Source organism: Anomaloglossus baeobatrachus, chromosome 2 (assembly GCF_048569485.1).
Source record: "Anomaloglossus baeobatrachus isolate aAnoBae1 chromosome 2, aAnoBae1.hap1, whole genome shotgun sequence".
Classification (NCBI taxonomy): Eukaryota; Metazoa; Chordata; class Amphibia; order Anura; family Aromobatidae; genus Anomaloglossus; species Anomaloglossus baeobatrachus.
Window position 1 is genome coordinate 719437799 of NC_134354.1, and position 14686 is coordinate 719452484.

The 14686-nt window shown below is 50.2% G+C and overlaps 1 protein-coding gene across 1 annotated transcript in view; it reads right to left on the reverse strand.

Moving 5' to 3' along the window:
* PDS5B (PDS5 cohesin associated factor B) overlaps nt 1–14686 on the reverse strand; it is a 316943-nt gene that overhangs the window by 140047 nt on the left and 162210 nt on the right. Inside the window, exon 17 of the mRNA XM_075337338.1 lies at nt 13733–13848. Coding sequence (XP_075193453.1) covers nt 13733–13848 — 116 coding nt within the window. The remainder of the gene's footprint in view (nt 1–13732; nt 13849–14686) is intronic.

Sequence of the window (14686 nt, forward strand, 5' to 3'; positions counted from 1 at the left end):
CATACTCGGTGTACGCTTGGGGAACCTGAACCGGAATTTCTCCTGCTGAGAAGCCGACTCCTCTGCTGGAGGGACTGAGGGAGAAATATCCAGCATTTGATTGATGGATGCAATAAGATCGTTCACTATGGCGTCCCCGTCTGGAGTATTAAGATTGAGGGCGCCCTCAGGATCAGAATCCTGATCAGCTGTCTCCGCTTCATCAACCCGAGATTCCCCTCGCTGAGACCCTGAACAATATGATGATGTCGAGGGAAAATCTAAGCGAGCTCGCTTAGTCGGTCTGGGGCTGGGGTCTGTGTCAGAACCCTCAGCCTGGGATCTATGAGATACCCCGGGAGGACATTGTTGGTCCAACTGAGGGGGGCCAGGGAACAAAGATTCAACAGAGTCCCTGTGCTGAGATATCGGCCTGGACTGCAAGGCTTCTAGTATCTTAGCCATAGTCTCAGAGAGTTTTGCAAACTCTGTCCCCGTCACCTGGACATTGTCAGCAGGTGGCTCCCCCTGGGCCCCTCTTAGCAGAGGCTCTGGCTGAGCAAGTGTCACAGGGCCCGAACACTGTATACAATGAGGGTCAGTGGAACCTGCCGGTAGCGGGGTCGTACATGCGGCGCAGGCAGCATAATATGCCTGTGTTTTGGCACCCCTGCCTTTTGTGGACGCCATGCTATTATCTTCCCTGACAACACAATAGGGTATATAGCCAGAATTCAACTGTGCACTATGCAGTGTAAAGTATATACCATAACATATACAGTATAGTTGCACTACTGCACAATGGGGCTAGCACCACAGGTGCTGCTTACCACCCGCTTCAAGCGGTTGTGAGGCCCCCCAAGTCCCTGCCTGGGTCTCCCAGACTTTGTCCCCCTCTGCTGCGTCCGAGGAGCTGACAGGAATGGCTGCCGGCGTCCTGAGGAGAGGAGGGAGTCGTGGGCGTGGCCGAGAAAGTGCGGGAACTGTAGCCGCACTGTGCACAGTGAGAGGGGTGGAGTATGCAAAACATGCTCCAGCCCTCAGTGCTGCTCGTTCTGTGCAGCTTCCCGCCCTTCCCCTGCCTGTCAGGGCTGAGGGAGGGAGGAAAGGGAAACTAGGCCGCAAAAAGCCGGGGACTCTAGTAATAAGCGCGGCCGCCGTATATGCGCGGTCAGCGCGGAAGTCCCCGGCGAACTACAAGTCCCAGCCGCGCCGCAGTGTTTCCGTGGCAGCGGCGGTCAGCGCGGCAGTCCCTATACATAAAACACACTCAGCAACGCTGAGTGTGTAATGGCACATTTTAACCCGGTAAGCGCCGCGGTCTACGGTGCACTAGCACACCCAGCAAAGCTGTAGTGTTGCTGTGCGCCGGTCCCCACAGGGATACAGAGTACCTCCACGTAGCAGGGCCATGTCCCTGAACGGTACCCGGCTCCTATCCAGCAGGCTCCACAGGAGTTGTGGATGAAGCTCGGTCTCAGTGCCTGGAGACCGATAGGATCCCACTTCACCCAGAGCCCTGAGGGGGATGGGGAAGGAAAACAGCATGTGGGCTCCAGCCTCCGTACCCGCAATGGATACCTCAACCTTAACAACACCGCCGACAAAAGTGGGGTGAAAAGGGAGCATGCTGGGGGCCCTATATGGGCCCACTTTTCTTCCATCCGACATAGTCAGCAGCTGCTGCTGACCAATCTGTGGAGCTGTGCGTGCATGTCTGCCTCCTTCGCACAAAGCAAAAAACTGAGGAGCCCGTGGGAGCACGAGGAGTGTATAGGCAGAAGGGGAGGGGCTTTACACTTTTAGTGTAATACTTTGTGCGGCCTCCGGAGGCATAGCCTATACACCCAATGGTCTGGGTCTCCCAATGGAGCGACAAAGAAAACGCGGCCCCCGCCGCTTCATACACGGATTTGGCCAGAAGGTCAATCTGACAGTCAGTGGCATCCCTAAGGGAAGTGCCATCAGCCACCGACAACGGTCCGGGCTGAGAGCCTAGACACCGGAGGGTCTACCTTTGGGGAGTGAGCCCACTCCTTGACCACCTCAGGTGGAAAGGGAAAACGGTCATCAGAACCACGCTTTGGGAAACGTTTGTCAGGACAGGCCCTGGGTTTGGTCAGAGCGGTCTGAAAACTGGAGTGGTTAAATAACACACTCTTTACTCTCTTAGGCGAGGTAAACTGGTGCTTTTCTGCCAGAGAGGCTCTGATACTGGCGGATTGAGATCCAGTACAGAATTAATGGAAGCAATCAAGTCACTAAGTTCTGAGTCACCCTCGGAAAGATCAATGGGGCACATGGAGTTAGCCTCCGAGCCCCCTGTAAAGTCATCCTCCTCATCTTGCGAGTCAGCTCTTGAATCAGAACCGCGGGATGAGGAGGGAGGGGAAACCCTGCGGCGCATCTTAGGAGGATGGGGTCTGTGCCCTGATGATGAATCCTTTGTGAGCTCCGGTGGACGGAGGTCAGATGATAGGGATCCTAAAGGACCCTTAGCAAGAGCATTAGAGGCACCCTGTGAAGGGGGCTGATGCATATTCATCAAAGTCCTGGACAGAAGTCCCATGGACTCAGCAAATGACTGTGAAATAGACCTAGAAAAGGACTCTACCCAGGCCGGGGGTTCAGCCACAGGTGCAGAAGCAGCCTGGGAGACCACTGGGGGTGAGACTCCAGGCTGTGGTACCTCCAAGTTAGAGCAGACATCACAATGTGGATAGGTGCTCGGTTCAGGCAGCAGGAGCTTACATGCAACGCATACAGTATGAAGCTTTGGAGCCTTGCTCCTCGTGTGAGACATGCTGCTGGAGTGGGGACAACTTCTACAAGAGAATGAACCCCAGGGAGTATATACAGAGGTCCACAGCCAGAGACCGGCTGTGGCTTACCAGACCGCTGGAAGCGATGTTGTGTGCCCTCCAGATCCCGAAGACCGGACCCCCAATGCACAGCACCTCAGCAGGGATGCAGAGTGCAGGACGGCCCAGTGCAGAGTGAACGCTGTCCAAGAAAATGGCCGCCGGAGCGAAGAGAGGAGGTGGGACAGGGGGCGTTCCTGTAGGAAGGCGGGATCTGGAGGGCCATAGAGACCTGCAGGGGAGGAGTCACTCCAAGCAGTGGGGAGTGTCCCTCCCCTGTGCAGGACGGCCGCCGGGAGGAGCCGTGCCTGTCCCTCTGCATGAGTGACATGCGAGGGCAGGTTACAGAAACTAGGCCTCCGGCGAAGCCGGGGCCTAAATTTGAGCAGCGAGGCCGACGCGCAGTCACCATCGGCGCGGTTCTCGGGCGAAAACCAGAGAACCCGCCGGAAATGCCAAAAACAAGTACAGCAAACACACTCTCCCCCATACAATAAAAGACAGAGACCCCCAACATATGAACGTCTCAGGTACTTCGCTGCTGAGACGCAGGGCCAGGTCCCTGGGGATGAGTGCTCCGGTCCAGCAGAGTCCTGAAGGGGCTGTGGACGGAGACCGGTCTCCTGCCACGCATGAAGACCCCGCTGGCTCCCACTTCAATCCAGAGCCCAGGAGGGATGGTGAAGGAGCACGGCATGTAAGGTTCCAGCCTTGGAAATCAACCTTACAACACCGCCGACACAGTGGGGTGAGAAGGGACATGCCGGGAGTCCAGACGTGGACCCGCATTTCTTCAATCTTTTTCCAAAAAACAAAAAATCATATGAGAATGCATGTGTGGATGTATGTCCTCCTGAACACAAAGCGATAAACTGGCTGGGACTGGCTCACCAGGGGGTGTATAAGCTCAGGGGGAGGAGCTACACTTTTAGGTGTAGTACTTTGTGTGTCCTCCGGAGGCAGAAGCTAAACACCCAAGGTCTGGGTCTCCCAAAGGAACGATAAAGAAAGAACGAGCATGCATTTCTATGTAACGACAATTTAGTGTGAATATGTTTCCGCTTTTCAGAGTCTTGACTAGTTCAGGTTTCCAAAAACACCAGGTGGTTAACCCTTTAACGACCCATGACTTACTGGGTATGTCATGGATCGTGTGTGGTTAATCCCGCCCCCTGCCGTGGGCAGGCCGCGGTGATCCGAGCACATATCAGCTGATTTCAACAGCTGACATGCCTGCTAGTCGAGAGTGGAGTCGCGTTCCACCCGCGACTATTAACCCCTTACATCACGCTGCCAAAATCTAGCAAGATGTATATGCGCGCCGCCATTATGCTGACTTACCCCGCCTCCATCAAAAGTCACGTGACATAATCACGTGAGTTATGGTAGTTGCCATGGTAGCACAGGGTCATGTGATGACGCCTGTAGCTAACATGAGTCACTTCCTCTCAATGCCGGAATACAGCCGACATTGAAAGTAAAGCAGCATATCTGCAGATCTTAGCTCTGTAGCTGTGATCTGGAGATATGGCACAGCGATCAGATTGCTGATCGCTATAGCCCTCTTGGGGGACTAGTAAAATAAAAATAAAAAAAATAAAGTTTTAAAAAATTAAAAAAAAAAAAACAACACTAAAAGTTCAAATCACCCCCCTTTCACCCCATTAAAAATTAAAGGGTTAAAACAATAAAAAATACACATATTTGGTATCGCCGGGTTCAGAAATGCCCGATAAGCAAAAAAATTCTAAACGCCAAAATTACATTTTTTGGTGGAAGCAAATTTTGCGCAAAATGCAATAACAGTCGGTCAAAACGTAGCATCTGCGCAAAAATCGTACAGTTAAAAACGTCAGCTCGAGACGCAAAAAATAAGCCATCACTGAGCCATAGATCCCGAAAAATGAGAACGCTACGGGTTTCGGAAACGTGCGCCACTTTTTTTGGACAAGCTTGTGAATTTTTTTTAACCCCTTAGGTACAAGTAAACCTATTTATGTTTGGTGTCTACAAACTTGCACCGACCTGAGGCATCACACCGATACAGCAGTTTTACCATATAGTGAACATGGTGAATAAAATCTCAAAAACTATTGTGCCACCACACTTTTTTGCAATTGTTCCCCAGTTGGATTTTTTTTTTTCGGTTTTCCAGTACACTATATGGTAAAACTTATGGTTTAATTTAAAACTACAACTTGTCCCGCAAAAAACAAGCCCTCATATGGCAAGATTGACGGAAAAATAAAGTTACGGCTTTCAGAAAAATAAGAGTGAAAAGAAAAAAAAAAAAACAGAAAACGCAAAATGCCCTGGGGCTGAAGGGGTTAAAAGAAGTGACCTTGTTCAGGTGTCTTCCACGAAATTTGATGGAAATGCTCAAAAAGATGCCTGAAATAAACTCAGGTTATTTTTTTTTTTATTGTTCATTTCACTCATTTCAGAAATTGCAAGCGGTTACTAAATTAATGAATGGAGAAAACACCATGAAAAAAAAAAAATAAATAAAGACTACTCAAAACGGCAAAAAATGTGTATAATAAAAACAAAACAAAAAAACATGATAAATCCTGAAGACTCTTGGAAAATACATTAGGACTTCAGGGTAAGGGAATATTTTCACCCTGGATAACCAGTATGAGGGTACGAGCACATGACAACTTTATGCTGAGGTTTTCACCAGGCAAAGTCACTTCAAGAGGAGAGGGGAAGAAGGGAATTTTGTTTACTTACCATAAATTCCTTTTCTTCTAGCTCCTATTGGGAGACCCAGACAATTGGGTGTATAGCTTCTGCCTCCGGAGGCCACACAAAGTACTACACTTTAAAAGTGTAACCCCTCCCCTCTGCCTATACACCCTCCCGTGCATCACGGGCTCCTCAGTTTTGGTGCAAAAGCAAGAAGGAGGAAAAACTTATAAATTGGTCTAAGGTAAATTCAATCCGAAGGATGTTCGGAGAACTGAAACATGAACCAAAAGAACCATTCAACATGAACAACATGTGTACACAAAAGAACAACCAGCCCGAAGGGCACAGGGGCGGGTGCTGGGTCTCCCAATAGGAGCTAGAAGAAAAGGAATTTACGGTAAGTAAACAAAATTCCCTTCTTCTTTGTCGCTCCATTGGGAGACCCAGACAATTGGGACGTCCAAAAGCAGTCCCTGGGTGGGTAAAAGAATACCTCGATAAAAAGAGCCGAAACGGCCCCCTCTTACAGGTGGGCAACCGCCGCCTGCAGGACTCGCCTACCTAGACTGGCGTCTGCCGAAGCATAGGTATGCACCTGATAGTGTTTCGTGAAAGTGTGCAGACTAGACCAGGTAGCAGCCCGACACACCTGCTGAGCCGTAGCCCGGTGCCGCAATGCCCAGGACGCACCCACGGCTCTGGTAGAATGGGCTTTCAGCCCTGAAGGAAGCGGAAGCCCAGAAGAACGGTAGGCTTCAAGAATCGGTTCCTTGATCCACCGAGCCAAGGTTGACTTGGAAGCCTGGGAACCCTTACGCTGGCCAGCGACAAGGACAAAGAGCGCATCTGAACGACGCAGGGGCGCCGTGCGAGACACGTAGAAACGGAGTGCTCTCACCAGATCCAAAGAGTGCAAATCCTTTTCACATTGGTGAATTGGATTAGGGCAAAATGAAGGTAAGGAGATATCCTGATTGAGATGAAAAGGGGATACCACCCTAGGGAGAAATTCCGGGACAGGACGCAGAACGACCTTATCCTGGTGAAAAACCAGGAAGGGGGCTTTGCATGACAGTGCTGCAAGCTCCGACACTCTTCGGAGTGATGTAACTGAGATAATCCTGAAGACGCTAGGAGCCAGGACTCAATGGCCACACAGTCAGGTTGAGGGCCACGGAATTCAGATGGAAAAACGGCCCTTGTGACAGCAAGTCTGGGCAGTCTGGAAGCGCCCACGGTTGACCCACCGTGAGATGCCAAAGATCCGGGTACCACGATCGCCAATCTGGAGCGACGAGAATGGCGCGACGACAGTCGGACCTGATCTTGCGTAACACTCTGGGCAGCATCGCCAGAGGAGGAAATACATAAGGCAGTCGAAACTGCGACCAATCCTGAACTAATGCGTCCGCTGCCAGAGCTCTGTGATCCTGAGACCGTGCCATGAAGGCCGGGACCTTGTTGTTGTGTCGTGACGCCATAAGATCGACGTCCGGCGTTCCCCAGCGGCGACAGATCTCTCGAAACACGTCTGGGTGAAGAGACCATTCCCCCGCGTCCATGCCCTGACGACTGAGAAAATCTGCTTCCCAATTTTCCATGCCCGGGATGTAAACTGCGGAGATCGTAGAAGCTGTGGCTTCCACCCACTGCAGAATCCGCCGAACTTCCTGGAAGGCCTGACGACTTCGCGTGCCGCCCTGATGGTTGATGTATGCGACGGCAGTGGCGTTGTCCGACTGTATACGGATCTGTCTGCCCTCCAGCCACCGATGGAAGGCCAATAAGGCTAGATACACTGCCCTTATCTCCAGAACATTGATCTGAAGGGAGGACTCTACCAGAGTCCAGGTTCCCTGAGCCCTGTGGTGGAGGAAAACCGCTCCCCACCCTGACAGGCTCGCGTCCGTGGTGACCACAGCCCAGATTGGGGGTAGGAAGGATTTTCCTTGCGATAGAGAATTGGGAAGGAGCCACCACTGAAGAGACGTCTTGGTTGCAAGGGACAGAGAGACGTTCCTGTCTAGGGAAGTCGACCTCCTGTCCCATTTGCGGAGAATGTCCCATTGGAGTGGCCGCAGATGGAATTGCGCGAACGGCACTGCCTCCATCGCTGCCACCATCTTCCCCAGGAAGTGCATGAGGCGCCTCAAGGGGTATGAGTGACTCCGAAGGAGAGATTGCACCCCTGCTTGTAGAGAAAGCTGTTTGTCCCGCGGTAGCTTGACTACCGCTGACTGAGTATGAAACTCCATCCCGAGGTAAGTCAGTGATTGGGTCGGTGTCAACTGGAATTTGGGGAAGTTGATTATCCACCCGAACCGCTGGAGAGTCGCCAGAGCGACTGTAAGGCTGTCTTGACACGCCACCCGAGAAGGTGCCCTGACCAGGAGATCGTCTAAGTAGGGAATCACCGAGTGGCCCTGAGAGTGAAGGACCGCCACAACGGATGCCATAACTTTGGTGAACACCCGTGGGGCTGTCGCCAGGCCGAATGGCAATGCCACGAATTGAAGGTGTTCGTCCCCGATGGCGAAACGCAAGAAGCGTTGATGTTCGGGTGCGATCGGCACATGGAGATAAGCATCCTTGATGTCGATCGATGCTAGGAAGTCTCCTTGTGAAATCGAGGCGATGACCGAGCGGAGAGATTCCATCCGAAACAGTCTGGTGCTCACATGTCTGTTGAGCAGTTTGAGGTCCAGGACGGGGCGGAAAGATCCGTCCTTCTTTGGCACCACGAACAAGTTGGAGTAAAAGCCGCGACCTTGTTCCTGAGGGGGAACAGGGATCACAACTCCCTCTGCCTTCAGAGTGTCCACTGCCTGAAAAAGTGCGTCGGCCCGAGCGGGGGGCGGAGAGGTTCTGAAGAACCGAGTCTGAGGACGAGAGCTGAACTCTATCCTGTAACCGTGAGACAGAATGTCTCTCACCCATCGGTCTTGAACGTGTGGCCACCAGGCGTCGCAAAAGCGGGAGAGCCTGCCACCGACCGAGGATGCGGTTCGGGGATGCCGAGAGTCATGAGGAGGCCGCCTTGGAGGCAGCGCCTCCGGCGGCCTTTTGGGGGCGTGACTTAGACCGCCACGCATAGGAGTTCCTCTGGCCTTTCTCCGGCCTGCTGGATGAAGAGGATTGGGGCTTGGCGGAGGGACGAAAGGACCGAAACCTCGATTGGACTTTCCGTTCCTGAGGTCTCTTAGGTTTGGACTGGGGTAAGGAAGAGTCCTTTCCCTTGGATTCCTTAATAATCACATCCAATCGTTCGCCAAACAATCGGTCGCCAGAAAACGGCAAACCGGTTAAGAACCTCTTGGAGGCAGAGTCTGCCTTCCATTCGCGCAGCCACATGGCCCTGCGGACTGCCACAGAATTAGCGGATGCCACCGCTGTACGGCTAGCAGAGTCTAGGACTACGTTCATGGCGTAGGAAGAAAAAGCTGACGCTTGAGAAGTCAGAGACGCAACCTGCGGAGCAGAATTATGTGTGACAGCATTAATCTCAGCCAGACAAGCTGAGATAGCTTGTAGTGCCCACACGGCTGCAAAGGCCGGGGCAAAAGCCGCGCCCGTGGCTTCATAGATGGATTTCACCAGGAGCTCTATCTGCCTGTCAGTGGCATCCTTTAGCGATGAGCCATCTGCAACCGATACCACAGATCTAGCCGCTAATCTAGAGACTGGAGGATCCACCTTGGGACACTGAGCCCAACCCTTAACTACGTCAGAGGGGAAGGGGTAACGTGTGTCAGTAAGGCGCTTAGTAAAGCGCTTGTCCGGAACCGCTCTAGGCTTCTGGACAGCATCTCTGAAGTTAGAGTGATCGAAAAACGCACTGCGTGTACGTTTGGGGAACCGAAACTGGTGTTTCTCCTGCTGAGAAGCCGACTCCTCTACAGGTGGAGGCGGGGGAGACAGATCTAACACCTGGTTGATGGACGAGATAAGATCATTTACTAAGGCGTCCCCTTCAGGTGTATCAAGATTGAGAGCAACGTCAGGTTCAGAGTCCTGAGCTGCGACGTCCGCCTCGTCCTCCAGAGAGTCCTCGAGCTGGGAACCCGAACAGCGTGAAGAGGTCGGGGAAGATTCCCAGCGGGCCCGCTTAGTCTGTCTGGGACTGTGTTCCGGGCAGGATTCCTCCGCGTGGGACCTAGGGCCCAACCTGGGAGCGCGCTGCGGCGCGGAGCGAGAGGGGCCTGGAGGCGACGAGCTAACGGGGCCCGGGGCCTGTGTAAGGACCGGTCTGGACTGCAAAGCTTCCAGCAGCCTGGCAGACCATTTGTCCATAGACTGAGCCATGGATTGTGAAAGTGACTCAGAGAGTTTCTCAGCAAACGTAGCAAACTCTGTCCCTGCCGCCTGGACAGGGGGAGCAGGTGGGTCTACATGAGCCGAAGGGGGCCACTAGTGACCTAGGCTCCGGCTGAGCAAGCGAAACAGGGGTCGAGCATTGCTCACAGTGAGGGTAGGTGGAACCCGCAGGTAACATAGCCCTACAAGAGGTACAGGTCGCAAAAAACCCCTGTGCCTTAGCACCTTTGCTCCTTGTGGACGACATGCTGTTGTGTCCTAGGAGAGTGATCACTGAGGGTATATGGGAAGGGGTATACAGCCCGACCGAACAGAAATATGCATATAAACACGTATCTATTCCGGCACCCTGGGGGGGGACCAGCAACGGGTGACCGGTGTGGCTTACCGACCGCTAAAAAGCGGGGTGTGTGTCCTCCAGATTCCCTGCCTTAGGTCTCCCAGAGCTGCAGAGCTCTTCTCAGATAATCCTCCACCGGCAGAATGCCAAAAAACATGGCTGCCGGAGCTCTCAGGGGAGGAGTGGAGCCGTGGGCGGTGCTAGAAAAGTGCGGGAATCTGGGGTCCCCACAGTGATCAGTGAGGGGGGAGGACACATCCAGGATGCTCCTGCCCTCACAGCCGACATCAGGCCGGCCGTCCCGCCCTTACCCCTGACAGGCAGGTCCGGGGGCGGGATTTTTGCTACTAGGCCGCGATGAAGCCGGGGACTAAATTTAAAACCGCGGCCGACAAGCAGGCGCGGTCGGCGCGGAAGTCCCCCGGTCTTCACAAATCAGCAGCTGCTGCAGCGTCCGGGAAGCAGGTGCTCCATGCACAGTCCCCATGGGGACACAGAGTACCTTATAGATGCAGGGCCCGGTCCCTGAGGATAAATAGACTCCTGTCCAGCAGATTCCCACAGGGGCTGCGGAGGGAGCCCGGTCCCAGTGAATGGATGACCGGTCAGGATCCCACTTCTCCCAGAGCCACTAAGGGATGGTGAAGGAAAACGGCATGAGGCTCCGGCCTTTGTACCCGCAATGGGTACCTCAACCTTAACAGCACCGCCGACATAGTGGGGTGAGAAGGGAACATGCCGGGGGCCCCGTGGGGGTCCTCTTTTCTTCCAACCGATATAACTAATCTGAGAATGCATGAGTGGATGTGTGCCTCCTTCCACACAAAGCATAAAACTGAGGAGCCCGTGATGCACGGGAGGGTGTATAGGCAGAGGGGAGGGGTTACACTTTTTAAAGTGTAATACTTTGTGTGGCCTCCGGAGGCAGAAGCTATACACCCAATTGTCTGGGTCTCCCAATGGAGCGACAAAGAAATATGTATGTTATAAAAAAAAATAAAAAGAAAAGTTTGATAAAGAAAAAGCCAGCAGTCATTTTCCTGAAGCGGCTTGGCTGGCGGTTTTGCCATTGCTTCATGCGGGGGTAGAGCTGTCAGCGTCCTTCCCTGATATTTCCAACTAGACGACCCTGCTGAAGACTAAACATGGTTACTTTTAACCAATCCACAATTTCCGAAATCTGAAGAGGTTAAAAGTAGAGAGAGAAAAAAATAAAAGTAAAAGGACTGAACATTTTGCACAGCAATGTCGTGTTTACATTGCTGTGCATTATATGTTCATTCTTTGAGGTCAGTTTGCAGCATTTATTCAGGTGGAATATGCCTAAAAACACAGAGTGCTCATACCTAAAAAAAGTCAGCATCAGTGACCGCGTCCTTGTGCAGAAATGTCTAAAGTCAGAAGAGGTTTTGCTATATCCACCACCAGTGCTAGAAAGGGGATGGCAATCACCGCTGTCCTCCTCAGGGTGACACATGAGCCCTTTATCTATATCAAGGTGCGTAGAGTTGGACCTTTAGCTTTATATAGCCCCAACTCAAAAGCCCATTTGACAGGTAATATACAATAAAACGGACAAAGCGAAAGGTCAATAGACTAGTATCTTGGAGAACTGCAGTACTTTTAGACTATAGCAAACTTTTTAATGAAACTCAATAGCACAAATTATTTTTAGCCCAAAACAATCATTTAATAATGCGTAGTTCAGCTGTGCTTATTTCTGTATGTTATAGGACATGAGCGAGATACACATTACACACTCACACCAGCAAGCAGATATCTGTATACAGGACGTCACAGGCCCTGCTCAACTCACAGTATGCAAGTGAGCACAGCTTATCCCTTTAAAAAGTAAAGAAAAACTGCCCTTGACGTCTATAACTTTAAGGGATCATGTGTACGTTGCGTACTGACATGCATTTATGTTGCGTATTGCACTGCAGCGCAACTGCATGCGTCCTGCGTCCCCTGCACAATCTATGAAGATTGTGCATGAGACGTGCGCACGATGCTTTCATGAATGCAGCGATTTAAGTGCTAAAAGTTTGACCCAAATCCGTGCGTTCATAAAAGCAACATGTCAATTTTTTGTGCGTTCTGGATGCAGCTCCCACTCTGTCTATGGGAGAGGCAGCAGCCATAGCGCATGAAATAAGCTTTTTTTTTTAACAAAAATACTGCATCCATTATGCAGTGTTTCTACAGCGATTTGAAGCGAACATGTGCGGTCAAATCGCTGCAGAATATACAGAAGTTACGTACGCATGAGCCATTAAGGGGGTGTTCTCAAGTTCTTAAATTGCTTTAATTAGTCAGCCAGGAGGAAAATAAGCAAGTTTTCTATTTTTTTTATCTGCTGTCATTCTGCAGTTAGTGCTTTTATCGTATATAGTGCACAGCTAGTTTTGATTGAGCCCACTCAGTATCGCTTAGCCAAGACTGCACAGTACTTCCATTCTAAGAGGGAGCTTTACTCTTAGCATCCCAATCATCCCTCTCCAGCCCAGTTCTATACAGTAGATAGCTGCTCATCTCCCTAATTTGCGCTCATCTTACGAGATACAGTTAGAAAATCACCAGCCAGCAGCTTTCAGAGAAGGTCTGCGAATCTCCAATTATGCTCTCGCTGTCTGTAGCGGTGCGTGTTATAAAACGATCTGTACAATCCAGAACAAATCACTAACGGCTGAAAGTGTTACCGCAGACCTTGTGCTGAGCTTTATGGTACTATTAATACTAAAGTTCACCAAGCCATCAGTCAAAGAGCAATGTCCCCCCCCCCCCTTTTCCTGAGACCAGAAGGGAGACTGCAAAGCTCTGAATTGCTCAAGAAACAAACTGCGAATATACCTTTAAATCGCTCATCAGATAAAAGCATAAACTAAAAGAAAATCTCTCTCTAATCTCCCCCATATACATTACACGGCTGCTGACCTAAAAATGCTTTGGCCGACCAGCTGACAATCATCTCACTGCCTCTCCCATACAAAGTGAACTGTCAGACAACACCCTCCCTTATGCCCTTTCAAATTAAATAAATTGGGGAGGAAGGGGGGGAGGGTTAAGAGAAAAAACAACCACTTAATATTGTCATGTCCATAAAAGTCATATGGAAAATATAGAACTAAATAAAACCTATGGTAGAAGCGGTGCCGTGAGGGTGGAGAAAAAGTTTGGTAATGCCGAATTCTGTTTTCCTGAAAAATCATGTTTCCAAGTAATCTTTATTGCAAATCAGAAAATAAAAAAAACAATGGATGAAAGGTATTTTGCTTTTTCATAAGTTCACACCTATAGGATAGGTTTTCCTCTTTTCCATTTGTATGTTGAAATAAATGATGTCATTCTAAGTTTGTCCAGCAAAAATAAGAAAAAAAAAAAAACACCATAAAAGAAAAATAAGGATTCTTGGAAGGTGGAGAAAGAAAATGAACAAATTAAATAAAATTGCCCATCATGAAGGGGTTACATTTGCATACAATAAAGTGGATACCATTCCTGCCCCGATCCTTCCGTTATACAGAGGTCATAACACGCAGCTTCTTACCTTATAGACTCGGTGTCGATGTGCACAGGTGCTATCCGTTCAAGCAGAAACTTCATCATTTCCAGGAAAGGATTTGTTGGCTGCTTGGGATTGCCCAGTTTCTTAGTAATATCACGCTTGAATTTTTAGTGAAATTGAGAGAGAGAAGAAATTGAATAAATAGCTGAACCATTCACTTTACTTACTAGATAATCAAATTATAATGCATGTGACTTACATTCTGGTAACAAGAGATGTACACACTAAATAGGCAGAAAAACTGATGTTACATGGAACGATGCTTCAAAAATGTAGATTAGAGCATTAAATTGGTTTGTCAACTAGACATGGCTGAACAATTCCACTAAGTGTCCTTGAGGATGCTTTACACGGCAGCAAAGCCACCGGCGTGCTTCATTTCTTAGCTTATAGTATGAAACGGTATGTTGCTTTCAAGCAGAAACTGCCTGGAGAAGGCTCAGGTCACTTCTTTTAGCCCCTTTGAGTCTTCTTCAAACGTGAAGCATTTAAAGGCATTGACCACTAACCAGACAACTTTTTGTCACTCACAATTTTTTTTCCCCAGAGTAAAATAATAACATGCATACTCACATCCAATGCTGACACCATTCCAGCGGTGTGGGCACTGCCTCCCCCAGGGATCGAGTGGCATTGGTTTTACTCTCTCCACCTCTAAACATATCCCATATATCTGGAGGAAGTGAGAGCAGCAGCAGCAGATCTCGGTTCCACCAGATGTGATTTGTCCGATGGAAGCGAGAAGGAGTCTGCACTAATTGGTGCAACATAATGTGATGCAATCCCCAGGAGAGGCAGTGCCGAAACCGCTGGAACAGTGCCGGAGGAGAGTATAGATGTTACCTTACTGGGGGCAAACAATGTAATTAACAAACGGCTGTCCAAGCAGTGGACAAATCAAGAAACAGAACATGTTTACTGCAAGTTGTTTTTACA